General features: G+C 34.9%; 5 protein-coding genes across 9 annotated transcripts in view; 2 read left to right on the top strand and 3 right to left on the bottom strand.

Annotated features, from left to right (window-relative positions):
* Positions 1-3,756, bottom strand: part of LOC106142522 (testis-expressed protein 2) — a 30,291-nt gene extending 26,535 nt beyond the window's left edge. For 3 of the 5 annotated variants that reach the window (XM_060946762.1, XM_060946764.1, XM_060946765.1), the window contains exons 1-4: positions 3,529-3,756; positions 2,731-3,180; positions 1,950-2,056; positions 1-139 (exon numbers count right to left, since the gene is read on the bottom strand). In XM_060946762.1, the coding sequence (XP_060802745.1) occupies positions 1-139; positions 1,950-2,056; positions 2,731-3,180; positions 3,529-3,553 (721 nt within the window). In that variant the 5' untranslated portion in view covers positions 3,554-3,756. The remainder of the gene's footprint in view (positions 140-1,949; positions 2,057-2,730; positions 3,181-3,528) is intronic. The other 2 variants (XM_060946763.1, XM_013344311.2) reach the window with 1 other exon arrangement.
* A 930-nt stretch (positions 3,757-4,686) lies between these two features.
* Positions 4,687-6,598, top strand: LOC106142521 (protein chibby homolog 1). The gene is made up of 2 exons (XM_013344310.2): positions 4,687-5,099; positions 5,207-6,598. The coding sequence occupies exons 1-2, from the start codon at positions 4,916-4,918 to the stop codon at positions 5,413-5,415; spliced, it is 393 nt and encodes a 130-aa protein (XP_013199764.1). The 5' UTR covers positions 4,687-4,915; the 3' UTR covers positions 5,416-6,598.
* On the bottom strand, positions 6,125-13,532 carry LOC106142520 (DNA topoisomerase 3-alpha). The gene is made up of 15 exons (XM_013344307.2): positions 13,191-13,532; positions 12,900-13,109; positions 12,451-12,703; positions 11,812-11,982; positions 11,285-11,460; positions 10,584-10,866; positions 10,077-10,288; positions 9,654-9,765; positions 9,199-9,428; positions 8,974-9,112; positions 8,197-8,360; positions 7,331-7,820; positions 6,813-7,056; positions 6,525-6,643; positions 6,125-6,306 (listed from the first exon to the last, which is right to left on the bottom strand). The coding sequence occupies exons 1-15, from the start codon at positions 13,365-13,367 to the stop codon at positions 6,125-6,127; spliced, it is 3,162 nt and encodes a 1,053-aa protein (XP_013199761.1). The 5' UTR covers positions 13,368-13,532.
* A 730-nt stretch (positions 13,533-14,262) lies between these two features.
* On the top strand, positions 14,263-16,363 carry LOC106142212 (rRNA methyltransferase 2, mitochondrial). The gene is made up of 4 exons (XM_013343894.2): positions 14,263-14,563; positions 14,634-14,835; positions 15,160-15,538; positions 15,622-16,363. Exons 1-4 carry the CDS (start codon positions 14,409-14,411, stop codon positions 15,651-15,653), a joined length of 768 nt encoding a protein of 255 aa, XP_013199348.1. The 5' UTR covers positions 14,263-14,408; the 3' UTR covers positions 15,654-16,363.
* A 92-nt stretch (positions 16,364-16,455) lies between these two features.
* LOC106142203 (uncharacterized) lies at positions 16,456-20,399 on the bottom strand. Its single transcript, XM_013343886.2, has 4 exons — positions 18,826-20,399; positions 18,339-18,549; positions 17,663-17,878; positions 16,456-17,265 (listed from the first exon to the last, which is right to left on the bottom strand). Exons 1-4 carry the CDS (start codon positions 18,940-18,942, stop codon positions 17,045-17,047), a joined length of 765 nt encoding a protein of 254 aa, XP_013199340.1. The 5' UTR covers positions 18,943-20,399; the 3' UTR covers positions 16,456-17,044.
* Between the last annotated feature and the right edge of the window lie 2,364 nt (positions 20,400-22,763).

Raw genomic sequence — 22,763 nt, 5'->3', positions numbered from 1 at the left:
CTAAATTTTTGTGTGTATCGTCACTGGAATCTGAGTTCTTGTTATCAGTGGGAAGACTCGCCTCACGTTCCGTGGCTTTAGCCGTGAGCGGCTGCGTCATTTCTGACAAATTCTGGATACTGCTACCCAATGAAGACACCTATTTAAAAAAATATATATTTAAACAGTATAAACCTAAGACAGCGTCGTTGGTCGAATCGTTAAGGTCAAAATGAGTGATGCACATAAAAGGACGTGGTAAGGTAAGACATGGTAGAATCTCAATTCTATCTTTAAGCCAAACAGCTGAACAGTAGCCTAACAGTCTTTTTAAGACTGTTGGCTCTGTTTACCTCGCAAGGGATATAGACGTGATTAAATGTATGTATGTTTGCACATAAAATGCACAGGTTCAAACCCCACCACGGCAATTAACCAATGACTATTGCCGAAGTTATTTACATTAGTTTGAACACTAACCGATGCTCATACGGTGAGAGAAAACATGGTGAAGAAACCTGCACATTCAGGCAACTGGATGTGTAATCATGATCGATCCAACGGGTTAGGTTCCCCTGCAAAGGTTGCGGAGGTCAGATGGGAGTCATTTCGTGTAAAAACCTGACTCACCCAATTCAAGATCCATGGCCGAAGGCATACCCCGGGCTCCTCTCCAGAGTAATGAGGGGTTGCATCCTCATTACTCTGGAAGTAAAGCCAAGTTGAAGAATATAAACTTGAAATTAAAATTCCACTAATTATATAAACCTCATCATGTTTATGTATTTAATAGATAAACACATCACGAAAAGTGGACAAACTGGTTTGTTTAAATTTAAATGTATATTAATAAACCCTGTATGAACTTGAATATTGTGCAGCGGATCAAAGTACACTATTTAAGAGGCAAGATAAAATCTTTCAACACCTGCACTGTTTTTAATCAATAGAAAATATTTAAACTGATGTGTAAGTAATTTGTAAGTGTATAACTTCACTCATTAGATCGCCGGCCGCGACACCGGCCGCGTGTCATGTACAAAAGGCAGCCTTATCGCCTTATGCAATTTGAACAGGCTCCCACAATAACATTTCGTGGGAGAGAGTACTATAAGTCCTCTTTTATATTCTATACTTGTATATGCGTATATATATTTGTACGAAAAATTTCATAGAGATCAGTTAATTGTTTAATTGTGACGAGGTAACAAACAAAACTTTCGCATTTAAGCAATTCGTTTGGCTGGATTAATTGGGATACATTTATAAGTAGATACATAGGACAGGTTGATAGGTATTCAATTAATTTTATATAATTATATTTCGTTCATACACCCCAAGTCATTATGCGGTTCATGATGTAATTAATAAACAATCAACAATCTGCATGTTCTCATGGATGAGTCATGATCCTATTAGCAACATGCAATTATATTAGACAAAACAAATAAACTGGCTTTCCTTAGTGGTTTTACCCTTGTGGATGAAGTCTTTACTTATTTAAAGCACAGTTTGGTAAAGTTAAGAATAAAAAGTAAATATTGTAAATTCCATTAAAGATGAGGAACTTTTGCATGCATTTGGAAAATTATTTTAGATAAATGGATTAACACTTAGTCACTATCATTATGTCATCCAGCTGATGGCTGTAATTAGTCCCCTTATCTTTTGACTATAGACTCTGTCTATCATAAGAAATAAACACATGAGTGTGTATGTAAACCACTTTTATAATCCTTTTAAACTTTGCCATTATGGTATTCTGTATGCCTTTATAACATTTCATTGTTTGCAATAAATTTTTATTTATTTTTATTTATTTAATTTTAATTGTATTGACATCTTTGTATTACCTGTATTTACAAATAAATTATTTTGATTTGATTTGATTTAAAAGAAATTAAACTTGCTTCAAAGTTCTTCTTTCTATATTCTATATCATTTACTATATAAATATTATCAAAACTCACTTGATTGTCTGTGTCTCCAACACTCTGCTGGTCCACATCTTTTACAGCAGAGTTGTCTTCTGAATCTGATGTTGAATTCTCTCTTGGAACTGATTTTTCCTTTGTTTCTATTACAATTAGTAAAACAATTGGTAAATGATTGAAGTATGATTAGTTAGTTTATACTTTAAATTACACAAAATATCTCTTTAACAATAACTCTAATGAAAACATCCCATAAAGTGATAATGAAATATTGAAAAATAAAGAAGTAGAACATACTTTTAAATGATTCTTTTACTAAATAATTATCATAAAAACACTAAAAGATTTACTAACTCAATAAAAAAAATTAAAACAAATTTCTTTGCATAGGGTTTAAAGAAATAGACTGTAGTTCAATATTTTGATATAGGACCTTAAAATCTCTCTTACAAATATAAACTTTAAAAAAACCTATAATCTCAAATATAAATATGAAAATGTCACTAAGTTACCACTATCAAAAACTACTTAGCCAACTGATAACTTAACTACTATATCAGATAAGATTATGAAGTTAATAAATCAGTGAGGAAGCTGACTTCTTTGTAAAAGTACATACATTTGGTTTATTGGGGTAAAACACTCTTAAATACTAATAAAAAAAAATGTATTTGATGCATGAGTAAGAGTAAAAATAGTAGAGTAGTAGTAAAAATTAAGCAAAATACAATATCATCATATGTTAGGAGAACTAAAAACACAATTAATTATTATTAATCTTATGAAAATGAATTCATTATTAACTTATAACACATACCTTCAACAGATCGTGTTTTCATGTCCTCCACAGCCTGAGCAATTTTAAACTTGAAATCATGGAATATTTTCCATGTTTCATTACTATCCTTCTCTTGTGGCACTTCCGAATTGCTGCGCTTGCTCAAGCGATTAAGATACTCTTTCATAGGAGATGCTGTTACTTCTTTCTGAGGGGTTGCAGTCTTTGATTCATCAGTCCCTTTTGTCTCTGAATTCTTAACATCTTCTGATTTCTCGCCTACTTTTTCAGTTCGCATAGACTTAAAATACTTATCTAAAATTGAAGAGGAGGACTTGTCGCTTTTCTTGGGACTTGCATTTTCGCTTTGTGCACTAGGAGGGTCACATTGAGGAGTGGGAGGATCATCATCACATACATGGTATAATTCTTCTAGTTCCTCATTGTTCGCATTATATCTAAATGATAGAGATGTATTGGTTGTCTTTCCTGAAGAAAAGAAGTTAGTGAGAAAAACAAAACTCAACACAAACAAAATACGGAAAACAAAGGCTTACTCATTTTTCAATTTAACATAGGAGCCTTGCCGATTCGCAGCTTATAAATAATTAAATTACTACATAGAGCGATAACGAAAAATAAAACGATTTTCAAGTGCGCAAGAAAGGAAAAACACTATTTGTTATCATCTGTGTCACCAAAGAAACGAACATACGTGTAATTAATACTAAAGTTTAAATAACAATAATAATGTGTAGTAAACACCAGAGAAGATTATTGAAAATTCTCTTTGTTATTTTATTTGTCCAATTAATTATAGTTGAATTCTAAACATACCTGTACCTGTACCGGAGAGTTCCATAATGCAACTTGTTTTGTACACAAGAAACTATATTACATACTCAAATCGTAATACAAAACACATTAATATTTTTACTAGATGTTTGCAACTTCAATGTTCGATCACAATAAGAAGTTCAAGGTTTTATTTCGTCATGCCATTTTTCAGCATGTAAGAAAACAACTCACTCCAAAAAATCTGACTTCAAACTTCGAGTGACATGCATTATGTATAAGCTGATGACAGAATGACAGCGGACTGACGTGAATGATAAATTAGACAATGACACACTGTGTCACGCAATGACATACTGTCACATGATAGTGATCTCTACAAAGAATATAATTATGAGAAGATCGAAGAGCGTGACTAACGTGACAAAGTTAAGACTTTGCATCGAGTGGGCATTATATACCTGAGGCACATAGTAAATAACCCCCAAAATAACTTGATATTTTGTATAAGTGTATAAACAATATTAGCACAATATAATAATTACGATCAGGTGTGTCTAATCAATAAGTCCAAATTTAATCTTAAACATACTCAGACTCATAAACTTAGCAGTCGCAGAATAACCTCATTATGTAACAATAAATGTTACTATTACTAACATATGGTCGTTATTGTGGTATTATTGCTGTTATTGCATTCATACCTTCAAGTAATGTTTTTAAATCTATGATACATACATGAAATCTATTCTGGGTCTTCCTCTTTGTCGTTTCGCTCTTGGCAAAACGTTCGTGGTCAAAATGAGACCAATACTTTTCTCATGATCTCTCGTCATTTCTGTTGGCAGGCTGACTGGCGTAGTCTGTTATGTGTTTTTCCAACGCAGATTTTATTTGGTCAGTTTGGCGCATAGGTGATCGACCGCGTTGTCTAGTTTTTTTCTATATAGGCAGACAGATACTATATCTTTCCACATGCCAGGGTGGCAGGCGGCGGATCCTTACATCCATTATGCGCTTCATCCACATTCATTAGTCTTTGGTCATGGATCATGGTCCTTTTTGCAGTTACTCTGGGCGCTATCTTGGATTTCCTTTTTTATTTCTAGAAATTAGACTATTCTGATCGGTTATGTCTTTTGTTTTATCGTGTGAGATTAAGTACCAGGGGGTTTGCGTGAAATAACATGAAACGTATGTCCATTTAAAGTTACTCCTTGAGATAAACTTATCAAAACATGTATCCACGGTCGCTAAACGTTCTTTTAAAAAGACTGTTTCCATGGCAACTGCGTAAAATATAAACAAACAGGAAATATGTAAACACGCGTCTTCTTAACTCGTATCGTAGGTATTGCTTTTTCGTCGAAGTATTTTTATTTTTGCAAACGACTATAACAAGGTAACAAAAAGTTGTGCGAAATTAAAAATGCCTTTATTTAGCAGTAAATTCTCTGCTAAAACAATACCAGTCAGACGACAAGATACATCAGTGATAAAAAAAGAATTCGGTAGCGATTACGCCGCTAAAGAACTGTCCATTGACATTGCTCCATTAAAACTAAAGTTAGGTGATTTTGAAGTGTCCTTTGAAGATGGACAGTGGATCCCGGGTACGTAAATAGTTCTTCACCAACCCACGTTCTTGTCCCATACTTTGAAGTTCTACCTATACACAATAAATGTGTATTTTTGTGTCTAAGGTTTCATCCTTTTACAGCCTCAGGAAAAGCTGGCGCCGCACACAAAGAAAATATCCGGCTCAAAAAGGAGCTTGAGCAACTGGAAGAAGAGAATAACATGTTGCGATTGAAATTCGAAATATTACTGGACATGATGACTGATAAAACCGTGGAGGCTGAACAGCAAGAGGTACAACGCACACAAAGTGTGGGAAACTTGACTAAGAAAGCCAAAAAGCGGTGGTGATAAACCTAGTCAGTGCAGCTATTCAGGAATATAGGGCTGATGTTAAATATACTCTTAAAAAACATTGTGCTCTGCCTGTAAAAGGCACATACACCTTGTGCTGTCATAAGCACCTTTCACAGAGTTGATGAATAGCTCCACAGATCACTTATGCTGTTCAATGAATTGGATTATAGTTCTTTGATAATTGTAAATAAATATTGGCATGTGTACATATTTTTAAGTTTCCTTTGGGATATTTAAAATAAAATTTGTTAATAAAACATGAAAATTTAATATAAAAACTGTACTTACAAACTAAACTGTTGTACAATTAGTATCACATTTAGCCACAGAAAATTTTAATTCTTATTTTTATTATACATATACATTGTATAACTATAGAAACTTAAATTTTGACAACAAAACATTTTTATTTCATGTAGAATGACGAAATGCAAGGATGTTTTCTGTCTTAATGATTTTATTACAAGGTAAAAATCATCAATTTCCATTAAAATTACTCCTTTGTACAGTTAACAACATAAATACGTACCTAGTAAAGTGTAGATACAATATATGACAAAATTATTAAGAAAATAATAACTGTTTATATTAGGTATGTACATTAGCTTTTCATAAAATGGTTTAATTTATTTAACTTTGTGGCAAAACTTGAATGGTGAAAATATCAAAATAAATTATTCACTTATTCACATTTTCAAATGTACTAGGACTGTAAATTGGGACACCTATCCCTCCTATGTCCCTCCTGCTTGCAAAGTGTACAGCGACGCGCGCCCCCGCCCTCCCGCCGCGCGCCGCGCCCGCCGCCGCCCCCGCGCCCGCCCCCGCCTCCGCGCCCGCCCCGGCCTCGGCCTCTTGTAGCTGTGGTGCCACCATTGCCCCATTCTGTAACAATCCCAACTAATAAATAAACACAGCAAACGAGAGTGAAACATTAATCTTAATCAGGTGTAGTACTTGGGCCCTTGTGTTTTGAGATAGATAATAGATAGATGGACGCTCTAGCATTACCACTGCCCCAAAGATCCAACCAAAGAATGCTTCCAAAAGATATAAGGCAATTTTTAATAATGTTACCTCATATGTAACAAATCCCAACGTACCATTCTGTAAAGCGGATCCTTCATCTGCCCATTGGAAGAAATTACAACGATTATTGTATTCGTTAGGACATGAATAAAACATACGCCCTTTGTTGGGGCCTTCTTTGTGAACTGTTAACCTGAAATAAAGAATTAAAGATCAAAATAAAAACTAAAAAATAAAATATTTTTATGCTCATTTTGACTTTGGTAACAACAACATAATCTCAAGTCCCTCTGCCGGCTCTGTCTATCCCGAAAAGAATAAGACGAAATATTTTTATAACAGAAAACGAACTACCAACTCACTTTTTAGCAGGAATGCCGCAGTTACAATTAAAACCATTATCACTTGCTTGATAACTGTCTCTAGACGAGCTGGGAGTTATCCCCCACCCTCTGGACATGTTTGTATTTCCGCCGCCAGAGGGCGTGTGTTCGCCCCAAGAGTTGGAGGGTGGCGGCGTGTCGTTGGTGACGGACTCGGGCGCCCATAGAAAGAAATCGCAACCATTGCCGTCTCGACCCGCAGCACATTTGTAAAACTTTTTACCTGAAAATAAAAGAGACTTCGAATTAGTTTCAACCACAGAATCGGCTAAAGACAACTTGGATTTGGAATAATTATTCCAATGTTTGTTCAAGTCGCATTCATATTGTATCTTCCCGTATTTGTTATACTAAAAAATTTGTATTTTTTTAGTTGGAGGACTTACCAAACGTTCATAGCTACACGTTCCACTACTATGCTTAAGAACAAGAGGTCTTATTATTTCAATTATTAATGTCACTATTTAAGATAATTCATAGAGCATACAATTTCTTACCAAAATTATTATTTTGCTTCTGAACAGTGAGCAAAATGGCTGGTTTGTTGCACCCACATATGACATTGTTATCATCAGGGTTGTTTCCACCCCTCGGCAGTGGCATTCTAGTTTGGTTCCTATTCCCAGCGGTTGATGGAGGGTTTTGCCGTGGCTGGTTAAAATTTTGTCTGTTTCCATTTTGCCTAGTTGTTGTAGAATTTTGGTTTCTATTTGCAGTTAGTGGAGGGGCAAATTGCCTTGGCTGATTTATATTTGGCCTCACTGGAACAGTATTCACTTGGGAATGTACTGGTTGATTATTATTGCTTCGTCCTTGATTTGTATTGGTTTGTGTTTGAATCTGTTTGACGCTAGATAAATTAATTTTGAGGAGTTCCAAGAACGTGGTGTCGCAGCCTCCTATGCAAGCTGTATATGGAGGCGGGTATATGTGACTTATGGAATTGTTTCTCCACTCGAATTTAACCATTTTGTAGTTCGGACCACACTGAAATATAAAGTATCAAATAGTTTTATTTCACATGACAGGGCTTTTTAAGCAATACAATTCAAAATGACTTAAGTTTTACTTGACCAACCACCATGATAAATATTTTTTTGGGAAACATTGACCTGTAACTTTTAGTTGCCATAACCCAGCGAAGGTATATCGTATACCGCCCACCGACAGATATTGAGGACGACGACGACGGATAGTTTTATTCTGGTTCCTATAGAGACTAAATTAATAGTCGATGAATTTTGCCAAATCCTATTAAGACTATGACATAAAAATTATCACTTTATTAACATAGAGGGCATCAAGTTTTGAAGCAAATAGCTCACAATGCAATACTCTATGAATAAAAGATTTAAACTCTTACCACAGAACAGGTATCTGGCAACACAGTCAACGTCTTGACTATACTAGGAAGCCACACGGCGTTTTTGCAGTTCGGATAACTCAAGCAGCCGATGTAGAACTCGTCGGGGCTGTTCTTCTTCTGTCTGACAGTCATGTCCGACCCACATTTAGGACATTTCAGAACTGAAATTATTATGTTCAGAATTTGATAATGATCTTACAAAGTTGATTCCAAGTAGATACATGGACACGCGAGGCGTAACGTGTATCGCCAACGCAGAACCAAAACTGTATTAAAGAAGTTAAAATTTAGCTTGTATATTTCAGGGTACTGTACGGGATAGCGCTCAGAAAGTGTTTTTACGGGTACAGGAATCCTGCAGTAATCGTGTGTACTAAATCGGGTCCATATTTAGTATTGCCAACACCTCATAAAATACGAGTAACCCCCGTTTAATTTTTATATTAAAAGACATGTAAAATTTAATAGTGTCTCAATAATGTCACACGCCACAGTCAATCATAGTGAGAATACGAAATTGCGTAAATACGAAAATGCGCTCAACCAACGTCAGCAAAATGTTAATGGCGATATCTTAAACATCATCAAGCCTATCACAGCGCTTATGCAAAATCGCACAAGCAAAGATTTCACGGTTGGAGCATTAAATATAAACTCTGACTCAACATAGTCCGAGCCGCGGTTCCTCAGTCATGACACCTAGCCTGGCGAAAGATCTTCCCTTTGTGGCGTTTGTGCCCGAATCATCCGCTACAATAGTATTTACACACTTACCAGAAGGCATTTGAGTGGGCAACGACTCAGTAGTGGGCGTATACTGGCTGGGTCGCTCGTTGAACCGCTCGGCCAGCGCGCTGTCTATTTTGTTCGCCTCTGCCGTCACTGTAAGGTAGACCTCTTTATATTTCGCTATCTGAAACAAAATAGCATGTGCACTTCAAAGGTTGTTTTGTATGGAATGTGACTCAATAGACAATTTTAAAACTAAGCTACTCTTACCTGTTCTGCTAAAACTTGGTGAGGTTGCCTTCTACCTTCACTTATAGCCTTCAAGTCTGCTTCCAGCTGTGCTCTCAAATGCGGTTTGGATATATTGAGTCCCATGGAATCGTACCCTTCCACAAGGCCCATGCCCAACAGCCCTGGCACGAAATGTATGGCGTCCGCGAGAGCGACGTACGAACGACTTTTTATTGTCTCTATGTGTTCCGCGTGAGTCGCGTCGGTACCTGTTGAGTTTTGGGGACTTGTAAAATGCAAATAGCAACTAGTGCGAAGAGCAACAGCCAAGATCCAAGTGTAATGTAAAGTCAATTTTTGTTCCCTAAGTTTTTTCTAAAACAGAAATAAAGTTGAGTTCCGCTGGACAGGCCAGCAGAAGTTTTGTATATAATACTTTATTTTACAAATGCGAAAGTCTGTAAGGTTTAAATAGCTTGACAATTTTTTTTTACCTATTCCATGCTTCTCCATCAGACCTATAAGATCCGCTTCCGTTAACAGATTGGGAGGCGAAGTGCTTCCATCCAACATATCGATACTCGTCGGTCTAAATGTCTGACCTGTCTAAAAATTAATTAATGTATACAGTAACAAAAACACAGAAACGAATTAATTGCCTGTTTGGTTATGCAAAATAACAACAAGTTTCCAAATTACAATCATGTCTGATCATTGGTTGAAAAGTTTAACAACTTCATACGAACTCAAGCATAATAAGTAATACCTTTAAACACCTCAATCTAATCTGATCTGGACGATGCCATATCATAAAAGCAAGCAATTAGTTGAAAAAAAAAATATTAATAGTAATAAGCCCATGGTAAAATTATAATGATTTCTTGCCTACGAAATGTCAAAAATAAACACATGCTCACCTGATAAACGTGTATTTCCTTCGACGACCACTTGTCATATGGGTAAACTTCTAGATAATTTCTTTCCGTAATCATCAAGCCGCTAGCGTTGAACTTCTCATTGGCCACGTCTATAGAGACCGTGGTCTCCTGGCCTTGCGCGTCTTTGGAGCAGCAGGCGAGGAACGACCGCACTATAAACTCGTATAGACGTTGTTCGTTGCCTGATAAACCTTAAAAATTACATAGATTATTGTTGCTGCTTGGAGAAATGAGTTTATATATCAAGCTTAAGCGAAGATCCGAAAGTAATAAGTACCCACTAAAGTTTGCTTGGAAGTAATTAAATAATGCCCTTCGCGAACTAATCGACTAATAATGTTGTTAACTCTCAACCAAACTCCAAAAGCTTCAAATTTCGATATTCGCACACAAGTGTGTTGTGACCTTTACCACATAATCAAAGATTGATGACTTTTATCAAAATTTACCCACGATTATCTGATTAAGAAGATTTTTTTCACTTACTGTTAGTATACTTTGTGGGATGAATAGGAGGATGAGCTTTATCACTCTTGTTGCCTTGCCTCGGGGTGGGGCCTCCGCTGTCCAGTATCCCCTGAGCAAAGGCCCCCCAGTTCGGGTCACTGGTCTGAAGCCCCACCAACTGGCCAAGATTCATCTCCTTTGGGAACTCATTGGTCTCCGTACGCGGGTAACTTATGAAACCCTGGGTGTACAGTTTCTCAGCAATCCGCATTGTCTCTTTTGCGTTGATTTTGAGTTTCCGTGACGCTAGTTTTTCCAATTCCTGAAAATATTGAGGGCACATGCTAGGTTTCCAAGTATAAAATTAAATAAAGGCTTTTGAAGGACATAAACTGAAGTAGTCAGAACGGGGGACTTATTTACGAAGTTGAAAGGCAATATGTAAGAGAAGCTGATCCTGTGGGTAGTTCACGATCCTAAGCAATGACAAAAACGCCGCGAGGAGGAAATCGGAGTGAACTAACATACACATGTACTTCACGTCTTTATACCTTTTGGTGAGATAGAGCCAATAGTCTCAAAAATTTTAAGTTTCACATTTAGACCGAATATTCACAATGAAGTGACAGGTTGTCATTCTGGTCACACCCTCCCAGGGAAGTTTCTTTTTCTTCATTGGCTGGAGTCAGGTTCCACTTATGATCTAATAAGTAGGAATATCTAAAAATGTATTAACTCACCACTGTATCTAATGGCAATGGGCGCCATTTGGATTTAGGTTTAGTTTTGACTTCGCACACTTTCGCCTGTGGGTTTTCTAAACAAATGTCATGTAAAACCTGGCATGCTTCTTGATCGAATAGTCTTTGACGCTCCCATGTAAAGTCTACACTCAAGTCATTTATAGTGTGGTTCACTAGAAAAAACGAGAAGGTTAACTTTGATGAGAAGACACATATAGTTTTTCGCAATTTGTACTCCAATCAATTGATTCATCTCTCTTCTGCAATGTATATTATAAAATGCAAAAAATACATGCTTGCTTGTTACCCTTAACTTGCTTTGTATATGTATAAATATACAAAAAAAATTTTTTTGCCAACAGAACCTAATGATGATGAGCCAGCTTATATTTCCCTTTTATACAAAATTTTTGTCTGAGCATTCTCTCCCAAAGGGAATTGAAAAAAAATCTTGTGCTGATGTTACTTGTAATGTCAAATCTACTTTTGGTCTATAAGAGTGAATTGGATGTCTAAAATAATACCTTTGATCTTCCAGAATGGTTCAGCAACAAAATTTTCCACAGCTCGGTATCTCTCCACCACAAAGCCCAAAGTGGGGAACTGACAGGAGCCGTAACTAACAAGACTCTCTGCCAGTTTACTAGGAAATACCTTTTGAAGTCTCAATGTTTGGAATCTAGTAAATGCTGCACCTGAAATCATAGTTATGGAATATTAAAGTGCATTTATTTACTGAGAGACTAGCTTTCTGATAGAGTAATACATACATACATACATACATACATATAATCACGTCTATATCCCTTGCGGGGTAGACAGAGCCAACAGTCCTGAGCGGACTGATAGGCCACGTTCAGCTATTTGGCTTTAAGATAGAATTGAGATTCAAATAGTGACAAGTTGCTAGCCTATCGCCTAAAAAAAGAATCTCAAGTTTGTAAGCCTATCCCTTAGTCGCCTTTACGACATCCATGGGAAAGAGATGGAGTGGTCCTATTCTTTTTTGAATTGGTGCCGGGAACCACACGGCACAGAGTAATACAACATGTTAATATTAGTAGAGGTAGAAGATATCAAAAGTTGGGTCTATCACATGACTACTAATAAAAGTAAATACTTTAAATATAATGCCACTAATGCTTTTTTTTATTAGACTTTACCTATTCTCAAATCTAGCTCTTGTCTAACATCTACCGCATCACTAATGTTCTTATTTGGCTCCTCCAGATTTTGTAACGCCCTTCTGACAGACACAGCCGTAATCTCAGAGAATTTGGCTCTGTACACTCTTAAATTGTTCTTAATTGCTGTACAAACTTGTATGATTTCAAACCCAATATTTTCTCCTTCTCGATCACAATCTGTCCATATGATCAGTCCTTGACAGCTTCTTACTTCTCTTTCTAAAGTTTTCTGCAAATATGAAGATTATACTTAACAAAGTTTTGGTGTCCTTTAACATCCAGACAAAAGGAAAAGCATTAATAAAGTTGAAAAATAGTATACAGCTTATCTTAGAAGTACCTATGAATTGAAGTGAACAATGAAATTTAATACATGGCTTAAGCCAAGCCCAGCCAAAGCATCATACAACCAGCATATAACTTGCCTTTATTTTTTCATAGTTTTCAGGGCAGTATTTAAATACTGGTGCATCAAAGAGAGATAATGGGTTACATGACTGCCAACCTTTATAGGCACCCACAAACTCCAGAGCAAGGAGATGGCCAGACACCGACGACATCACCATTTGACTCTTTTGCCCCATCACATCGGTTTCAAATTCATATATTTTGTTGTACTGGGATAATCCCTCCCGCTGTAAAACGAAACCACGGATAATTAAATATAACGTTAACCTTATCGAGAAATACAGCGACACAACATAATGATTACTTACTCGTCTGGCAGTACCCCTGGATAGGTGAAAAGCAATGTTTTTGGCTGCATCGTTTTTCTCGGCGACGTTCAGATATTTCATTATTTCGCTTTTATGTCGGATTAATAATAATGAAGAATAATGTGAATAAAACTTATACTTGAGGTTATATCCATAATATCGTAATAAAATTGACATTGCCCTTTTAGGGCAGTTTTCGGCAGAGGTTGGGGAAAAGAAATTAGTTGTTTCAAAAATGGCCCGATAAAAGAAGCAAATCACCTTTAACCAGAACAATATTATGAAATAATTACTTTCCCGCGTAGAACTTAGTAATAGGCTTTGCTTGACAAGATGTTTTGTTTTCAATTTTTGGCAGGGTCAGATGTTGATGACTTTAATGACCCGTTGACAGTGACAGTATTTTTTTCTCTACTGACCATTTGGCTTTCAATCAACAGTGCATCAAAAAGAAATGACGTTGACGTCTTAAGACAGAGTACGAAATAGTAGGGTTTCCAACCTAAGGCTAAAATTATCCCAAAGTTAGGGCAGAAATAATCATTAATGTTATGTAGTGACATAACACTACTTTTAATGAAAGTCCCCCTAATTTTCTGTCTTTACGTATGTATATATCTCGGACATTGTTTGAAATGTTGGAAAGAGGGTTTTCTGAAGAAGGTATATATATATATATATATATCTTTAAACACTACCAGTGCAAAGCCGGGTCTGTATTTTCCTTTTATTTGAGTAAAAAATGCTTAATGACAAACCCGACTTGATACTGCACTAGGTACTGTTTAATATTTGTAATATGCTCCTTTATTGAAAAATAAAGCACTTTCTTAATCATTTTTTTATAAATCTATTTTGTATTTGTCGGCAGGTCGATGGCTTTAGGTAAGGGCTCGTGCAACGTGCCGGCGACTTTTTACAACTTAAGTTGCACCGACACGGACCAACCATCAATTATAATTAGCAAAAGCTTTTATTGCAAATAAAAGGACTGTTCCCATCACAATCCTATTTATTACTCCATTAGTGTTATTGAAATTGACTATATTTGGATAATTATTCATGATAGTAGGCAACATTGAGGGAAGATTACATTTACAAAAGCATAATATTTTTCTAGTTCATTTCGTCTATAAACAAATATTTTCCATTTGGAATCATAACGTGTTCTTATGATTTTGTACATTTCTTTAACGTAAATTTTGTTTATAGTATACAATGCTATCGTCGCCTTTACTGGCACCATCACCTTTGAATTATACAAGAATGTGTTTTCTTGTTCACTGTCTAAAAAGGTTGAAAAGTTCGCAACAGTGGTTAAGCAGACAAAAAGCTGATCCTTACGTGGAAAAAGCTAAAGTATACAATTACAGGTAGGCATTTTATTTCACTTGAGTACGATTTACATCGTTAATATATTATTGACATAAATTTGTGACGCAGGTGTCGCAGTGCTTTCAAATTGATAGAAATGAATGAAAAAGCGAATATTCTCTCTCCGGGTCTATCTGTCATAGACCTTGGAGCATCTCCTGGATCCTGGACTCAGGTTGCTGTTCAGTTAACAAATGCTGATGGAGCTGATAAAACAAAACCTAAAGGCTCAGTACTTGCTATTGACAAGTTACATATTTTTCCAATTCAGGTAAATATAAAATGTTTACATCACTTTACTCCAGAAAAATACTAAAACTTTTATTTTGCCTTATAAAATTTTCCAGTCTATCATGGGTTTTGTCTAGTGATAATTAAATTGATTTTGATAATTTAAAAGGACAACCTTTTTTATTTGTTGTTTATTGGTTCATGAGTGCAGTCTGTGATTTTATGTGCAAACTATTTTAAACAGTTCAGTGGATGGTCATATGGCTTATAACAGTTCGCTTCAGACAATCAGATGGAGAAGAAATAAATAAATAGGATAGATATATAAATTGCAATTAAAATGAAAGTATTTTTTTGTTTACAGGGTGCTACAATAATTAATAATTTGGACTTTTCTACAATAGAAGCTCATGACAAGGTTGTAGAGGCTCTCAATGGCAAGCAAGTGGATTTAGTATTGTCTGACATGGCTCCAAGTGCTACCGGTGTCAAGGAGTTGGACAAAGATAGAATAATTGGTCTTTGTTACATGGCCATAAGATTTTCTGCTCTAGTCACTAAAATTAATGGTAATTTGTTATTTAAAGTCTGGGACGGCAAAGAGGTTCCGATACTAGAAATGGACTTGGAAAGATTCTATAATAATATAAAGATTTTAAAGCCTAGAGCCAGTAGATCAGATTCTTCTGAAAAGTTTATCCTTGCCAGAGGATTCAAAGGAGTACAACTGCCTTTGCGGAATGGTAGGTGGGGAGAATAGTCACTAGGTTTTTATTAGTAGTAATTCATGTCTTCCAAACTTAAATGTATGCCATTTTACTTTTAGGTAAAATAAAAGAGGAGATAAAAAACTATTAGAGTAAGTTAAGTATAAAATATAAAAAAATAAAAGAACATCTGGAAAGAATTTCATTTAATTTTGTTGCAGCATTTTCAAGCAATATTTAATTGAAAACAGTATTTAAATAAAAAAAATTGTAACACAATATTATACATAGAACTCACACACAGGCCAATCAAAGATTTGTACCATTTACTTGAACAAAATATATCACAATACCATAGGTAGCCTCTAAGCATGAACTACTTAAAATTATGTACCTGTTTTTTTTTTTGGACATTGAAATAATAAAATCTATTCTATTCACAAAGTTAATCCCATAACATAAAATCCAGCATTATAAGTTATGTATATGGCAATAACAATCTTACTATTTGCTATATTTGTTCTATGTACATAACATAGACAAAGAGTTTGTAGGTAACCATAAAGTCATATGCTGGATTTTTTTATACATTTAGATTCAGATTCATCTATACAGATATTATAAAGAAAAATAATTATTTCAGATATCTTTACCATACAATACCTCATTAGTCATTTTAGGTGTTTATGGATTTAGATTTCCTATATACAATATTTATTCTCTCACCTAAAACCATACAAACAAATACCTCACTATTTATAATGATTCTGCATTAGCCACAAACTTTTATCTATTAATATTTAGTGTACAGTTGTTACCATAATTAATTCACCTAAATCAATGCAACATTAGTATCAACATTTTTTGTCTCATAGACAATTGTTAATAGAATAAAATTAATAGGAAATAACAACATTCATACATACTGGTACACATTATTTTTCCACTTTTTTACGTTTCTCTTTCACGTTTTTCTAATAAACATTTGTAATGCTGTATTGTAATATACTCTAGACTAGAGCCTAGAAGCCATGTTATATTTTTTTTACAAATATTGTTATGTTTTATATAAATGAACAAACTACATTATGTAGACAAGATGAATATAAGTTACCATCTTAAAAGAATTTTATTAATTGACTATGCTTTTAACAATATGTTTTCTGTAGTGCCTTTTACTGTAAAACATTTTAATATTCGCCGGACGGAAGGCTTAAAAACTCATCAATAGCCTTTCAAAGTACTGAGAGTACAGAAATTGCTTCTCAAACCTAAGTAGCACCTAAGAAAACATTTATGAAATTGAACTTAGGATCTCAGCAGCGAACGAAGCGCCTATTTTTCATATCTACGGGAAAGAAGAGTTGATGATATAATCAAACTCATATAAAACAACACAAACTTAAATACTTAGTACAATAGAGGCAAAGGCGTTAAAATTTACAGTAACCCACTGCCGCATATTTGATTCAATATTTCATGGTCATAAGCTTTATCTCTGTATCCTCACTGCTTTGTGATAATACTAATAACGAAGCGTAATTACACGAATTGCGACCGCGTGCCATGGGAAAGCTTGTATAGCTGTGCAGAGGAGAGAAGGCTCGAGTGGGCCGCATGGTCTAGCAGAAGAAGTCGTTCTCCTCTCTCGTCGCTGGTCGCGCGTGCGCTGCGGCAGCGCCCACTGCCGGTTTCCAACGCGAAACTGCTCACAGCGCAAATGGCGTAGATGAAAGTTAGGACGAAGAGTGCGCAACCGAAATCTGAAAAATATTTGCAGGAAAGTTAATAAAGTACAACCAATCGCATATCAAGTTACCCTGTATGGAACTCTATGATACGGCAATAGAGGCGAATTTGCGGTGAATTTGAGTAGGTTGATAAATACTTATTTGATCAAATATTTTTTGGGGTACAGAACTGGAAGAAATCTGCAGGTGAGGTAATGTCTGACAGTGGTGTTGTGATGAACATTTCACAACGCCTAGCGACAGAACAATCGTATGGCAATTGGTAGGTAAACGATATACCTACATCGCAGACACCCATCAAAACATGGACGACTCGACTATTAATATCATGAGCAAGTTAATTCGGAACCTAATTGATAAAACTTGATAATAGATGCTCTCGTTACTCATATAGGAAGACGAAACTTACGATATAAGTTATGCCCCCCGAACAAGTTAACGACGCAAGGGTACCCGTCGCCAATCACGATGGCCACTATAAGCAGAGCCACCGCCACGCACGCGGCCATGATCCAAGGCAGCACGTACTCCCGTTTGTACTTCACAGCGCCGTGGAGTAACGAGATGCAGCACATTAGGTATATGGACGTAAGTATCGTACTTGTGTACAGGAATATTACTGTCACTGAAAAAGAAATTTTGTATCATATAAATATCATCTTATATAAAATTCTCGTGTCAATGTTCGTTTCCGTACTCCTCCGAAACGGCTTGACCGATTCTCATTATTTTTTTTTTTTGTGAGCATATTGAGAAGGTTTGAGAATCGGCCAACATCTATTTTTCATATCCCTTAGTGGATGTCCTCTTAGTGGTTGAGGGTTGTCCACCCTTAACATCTTTTTTAAATAGATATTAATCAAATATTATTTATATGGCAAAACAACGGTTGCCGGGACAGCTAGTATACTATAGAAGGATATTAAAATCGAGACGAGACACTTGAGTACACCTCTATGTCGATAATGTGCACCATGGCAGTGCCATTTCTATATTTTTTGTAATTCCGTCAGAATTGAAGGCATATTCTTCATTCATTAGGCATTTGCATATGTATGTATTTACTTATTAATAATTTTGTTTACCTGATGCAAGATGCTGTGCTTTCGCAAACCGCCTCTGATTATTGGTGCTGACAACGTCTCCTTCGTGGAAGGTTAGCTCCTGTCCGTATGCAACCTCATAGAAACCTCTTCTTTCTGCGTCATCTTCCATGTCGTTGTGAAGCATAGACAACATCTCGCCCAGATGCGATATTCCGACGAGCAATATGATAAGTACGAAAGATGATAGTGCCTGGGTGATAGAAGTTTGTTATTCAAAGGACCAATCTCTTGCTGATACTTATATAAATTAAGCAATGTATGAATACCCTGTGATTTGCAATAAAATTGTACATATGTTGTGTATATTTCTCTGAGATCTTTCCTTACAGCTTCATCAGACACAGAAAACATTAAAATAAAAAAAAATAGGTAAAGAGATTACACAAAAAACTTTTTTGTTATATAACATATGTGTATAATGTACAATTCGCAATGTTTAAAACTATGTTATTAAAACTGTACTTACGATCTGATGGACGGCAATAAGAATTGTGCCTTGACGTAAATTAAAAATATACAAAAAGTTATTTAGGCGGATGATCATTTTGTGCGACAGATTACATTGCTTCGTTCTACCAAACATTTGGACTGTTTAGACCACTAGATAATAATCAGAGAAAATTAAAAACATTGTTTGGATGCTCATATGATTGTGGTGTGAGGTGAGCGAGAGCTTGGACGCGCATGTTACATCTTATTGATTTCAATTTTGTTGCGTTGCGCGCATTCCTGCGTCACTTTTCAGTTGGAATGGCCCCGCAGCACAGGGCGTATGCGGGCTCTTAGGTTTGAACTGATTTTTAGCTATCTGACTGAAGAAGAAAATTATCATTTACATGATTTAATCATGCCACATAGAGGATGCTCAAAACTGATTTATCATTTTGAAATTTGAATTGGAAATATGGACCTCAGGCAATGTAAATCATAAATGTGTTAATTCGAAATATTGTGTCAAAATAAATTTATTAAGTTTATGAGACATTTAACATTCGATAATATGATTTACATTGGCTGACCACTAAATAAGAGGGTATTGGTGTAAACTGAAACCCTCAGTTATTTATAAATAGTTTTATTTTACAACTTACAATCGTGTAGCAGTAACATTATGACTGTATCAACCTAAACCAAACTTTTAGCTGGCATTAGTGTATTTGGATTTACATAAACTAAAACTATCACAAAATATACCAAAATTACACAATATTATGTACAAAAGTTAGTGAGATAAACCGGCTGAAAAATTTGCATGCATTGAAAACAATCTATAATAATAATTATTAGAAGATCATTAGGTACAAATGTGATTCCTATAATTTAGATGGGAATTTTGGGGGAATGGACCAACGGAATATTCGTATGTATACTTTTACTATCACATGAAATGTAAGTTATTACATTATAATCAGTACAGCTTTTGTCATGTGAGATGATTTTTAAAACAGAAATTGATTAAGTACCTTGCATAATGATGAATCTGAAAATGTACATTAATTTAAAGTAAACGTCGTTAAGTGATTATTAATTATTATTAATTTCATTTATTAAAAGCTGGGAAAATATAACAGCAATCAATTTGATAATTTTCGTATAAATTTCTTAACATGCACAGTATGAGAAGTTGATTTTTATTATAAGCAAGAACCTTTGAATTAAATGAATGTCAAATGATCAATACTGATAAAAAGAGATGGATAGGACGACGTCAGATATTTATAGGGACGGATTGCATCGATCTGTATTGCCTGGTTCCATTTTTTTGTGCAATCATTGGAAATTACTTTATACATTTTATTTATACACAAGTGACCTGATATGACACATTGAAATATTAAATGCAAAAATAAACTACACATAAGTATTTATATTGTTCCATTAAACATACACAACCATTATAGAAAACATACAATAACTAAGGAGTTGTGTAGTGAGACCAATACTAAACAATAGTGTATTTAGTAAATTTACGTTTCTGAAAATATTCCATATTTAATTATTATTACTAAAATTTACAACGAACTTTTGGTATGCAATTAATTCCTTCAAACAGTTATAAATATGGCCAAAATATTTACAAATTTAAGTCAATGCGTTGTGAAATCTTATACAAATATTAGTATTTTATCTTAATATAGTGGACATAAAGATTTTCACCATTCGCACGCTTCGCAAGTTTACCGTAGAGCTGCGTTATATTACGTGAATACGTTAAATTGTACTTCTCATTGTAAATAGGACAGAACATATTAAAATGTTAATTTCAGTTTTCCTGTTGTTGAATATTTGCGAACGCGCTAGTTTAATATTAATTGGGTGTTTCCGTAACAATTCCTAATGTAAAATATTGCTTTAGTAGCTGTCTCACGAGAGGAAGAAATATTGCTCGCACGCGAATGACCCTTTCGGCCGTCATGGCAACCAAACTTCGCAACCGGTTGAGAAAAAGACATTTCAATTCCTTATCGGCAACTAGTTACGAATAAGGATTTTTTTTTCTTTGTAAGCAACTAGTTGCCAACCAAGAAAATTTTTATCGACCATGGCAACTGAGTTTCTCAACCAGTTGTGAAAAATGATTTAAAATTCTTTCTTGACAACAAGTTGCGTCAAAAATAATGGGAAGTAATGGGTTGACAATCTTTGCGGTCAATCCGTACTTATATTAAATCCTATTTCTAGAATTACTGGCCAGGATTATTTTTCCTTTTAATTGATATATGTCAATTAAATAATATGTCATTAATTTTCCCTGTCAAGTCAGTACACATATTTTGTCGCGAACTAGCCTCGCTTGAAAAAAAACGAATTTTATTTCATTGTGATGTCTACTTCAAACATATATCCAAATTCCTCTACAGTAGAATATATAACTACAAGAAGAGGAGGTGTATCAATATTACATGAAGGACGCCGTTATCATCGTAAAAAAATATATAAAAATGGAGACTCATTTTATAAATGCTATGTTAAAAATGGATGCAGAGGTAATTTAACCATAAATGCACGAAATGAAATAATTAAAATAACAAAGGAACATGACGCAGACTGTGAAGCTGATATTGGAAAAAATTTAATTTTGAAAAAGATGGACGACTTGAAGCAAAGGAGCAGTTGTAATTTTATATCGATTCAAAAACAGTATGAGGATGTTGTCAAAGGACTCAAAAACGACGGTTTTCAATTTATAAATAAAATACCACAGTTTAATAACATAAAGACGGGATTATATAATGAAAGAAACAAAGTTTTGGGCGTTGCAAAGTCACGTTTTAATAATTGTCATGATTTTATTGTACCCACTAAATATAAAAATTTTTGTGTTGCTGACTACGTGGATGACGATAAACGAATCATCGTGTTCTGTTCTAATGAAAACAGAAAGGAGATGAATAAGTATCATCATTTTTACGCTGACGGCACTTTTAAGTGTTGTCCGAAAGGATTTTATCAACTATATTCAATACATGGATACAATAAGAATAACAATTCAGTAGCTCCTTTAATTTTTGCTCTGCTGCCGGATAAAAAAACAGAAACATACAAAGTTTTGTTCAGCCTAATCAAGACAAGCATCGGTTGGAACCCCCAAAAAATAACCCTTGATTTCGAAGTGGCAGCAATAAATGCAATTAAAAAAGTATTTCCAAAAATTATATTCAAAGGCTGCTACTTTCATTTTAATCGTTGCTTATGGAAAAAAGCAAAAGCTTTAAATGTCAAATTAAGAACCGAAAAGAGGCATGTTGCACGGTGCGTTGGTTTAGCTCGTCTTCCTGTTCAATACATAGAAAAAGGATATGAATATGTTATGAGCAAAAACCCTAGAAATCCATCTGACGGGTTGCAAAAATTTAATAAATACTTTAATAAACAATGGATAAAGAAAAATGAAATGATGATGTCTTGCTCTTGTGGTAACGAAAATATAAGAACTAATAATAGCCTTGAAGGATGGCATGCGAAAATTAATAGATATATTGGAAGAAAATATCCAACGTTGCCACAATTATTGGATATTCTGTCAACAGAATATAAATCTTATGATTTAAATATTAAAAGTAAAAAGAATAAAGAGTATAAGGCAATTGACGAGGAGATTGACCAGGCGTTGAGTGAATTAGTAGAAAAAAAGATATCTGTTGGTCACTGTTTGGAGATTATTAGCCCTTTTGCAATTTCGTTTTAGCGGTTTAAGTCACTCAGTTAATATAAATAAATGAACACTATTAAAATATATTTGTTTTAATATAACAGGGACAATAACCGCCTCCGTGGTGTAGGTAGTGGTTTGAGCGTTCACGAAGTCACGGGCTACAGCTAGTACGAAATCTATGTACTTATTGATCAGTGTTTGTATTCGATGAGGACATTACTACATTGTTGCGTAAGAAGAAATTAAAT

Source organism: Amyelois transitella, chromosome 12 (genome assembly GCF_032362555.1).
Source record: "Amyelois transitella isolate CPQ chromosome 12, ilAmyTran1.1, whole genome shotgun sequence".
NCBI lineage: Eukaryota > Metazoa > Arthropoda > Insecta > Lepidoptera > Pyralidae > Amyelois > Amyelois transitella.
Note: the sequence above shows the minus strand (reverse complement) of the source record. Positions and strands in the feature narration are given on the sequence as shown.

What these genes read in the sequence shown, in the direction of transcription:
- LOC106142521 (XM_013344310.2), top strand. Translation starts at nt 4,916, where the DNA reads ATGCCTTTATTTAGCAGTAAATTCTCTGCTAAAACAATACCAGTCAGA. An exon ending in AGATGGACAGTGGATCCCGG is followed by an intron (nt 5,100 to 5,206) that starts GTACGTAAATAG and finishes ATCCTTTTACAG; the next exon opens with CCTCAGGAAAAGCTGGCGCC.
- LOC106142520 (XM_013344307.2), bottom strand. Translation starts at nt 13,367, where the DNA reads ATGTCAATTTTATTACGATATTATGGATATAACCTCAAGTATAAGTTT. An exon ending in CCAGGGGTACTGCCAGACGA is followed by an intron (nt 13,110 to 13,190) that starts GTAAGTAATCAT and finishes TTCGTTTTACAG; the next exon opens with CGGGAGGGATTATCCCAGTA. An exon ending in AGGATCCGCTTTACAGAATG is followed by an intron (nt 6,307 to 6,524) that starts GTACGTTGGGAT and finishes GGATTGTTACAG; the next exon opens with AATGGGGCAATGGTGGCACC.
- LOC106142203 (XM_013343886.2), bottom strand. Translation starts at nt 18,942, where the DNA reads ATGTTTGGTAGAACGAAGCAATGTAATCTGTCGCACAAAATGATCATC. An exon ending in AGCACAGCATCTTGCATCAG is followed by an intron (nt 17,879 to 18,338) that starts GTAAACAAAATT and finishes TTTCTTTTTCAG; the next exon opens with TGACAGTAATATTCCTGTAC. An exon ending in CGGGGGGCATAACTTATATC is followed by an intron (nt 17,266 to 17,662) that starts GTAAGTTTCGTC and finishes AATATTTTTCAG; the next exon opens with ATTTCGGTTGCGCACTCTTC.
- LOC106142212 (XM_013343894.2), top strand. Translation starts at nt 14,409, where the DNA reads ATGCTATCGTCGCCTTTACTGGCACCATCACCTTTGAATTATACAAGA. An exon ending in GCTAAAGTATACAATTACAG is followed by an intron (nt 14,564 to 14,633) that starts GTAGGCATTTTA and finishes TTTGTGACGCAG; the next exon opens with GTGTCGCAGTGCTTTCAAAT. An exon ending in ACAACTGCCTTTGCGGAATG is followed by an intron (nt 15,539 to 15,621) that starts GTAGGTGGGGAG and finishes TTTTACTTTTAG; the next exon opens with GTAAAATAAAAGAGGAGATA.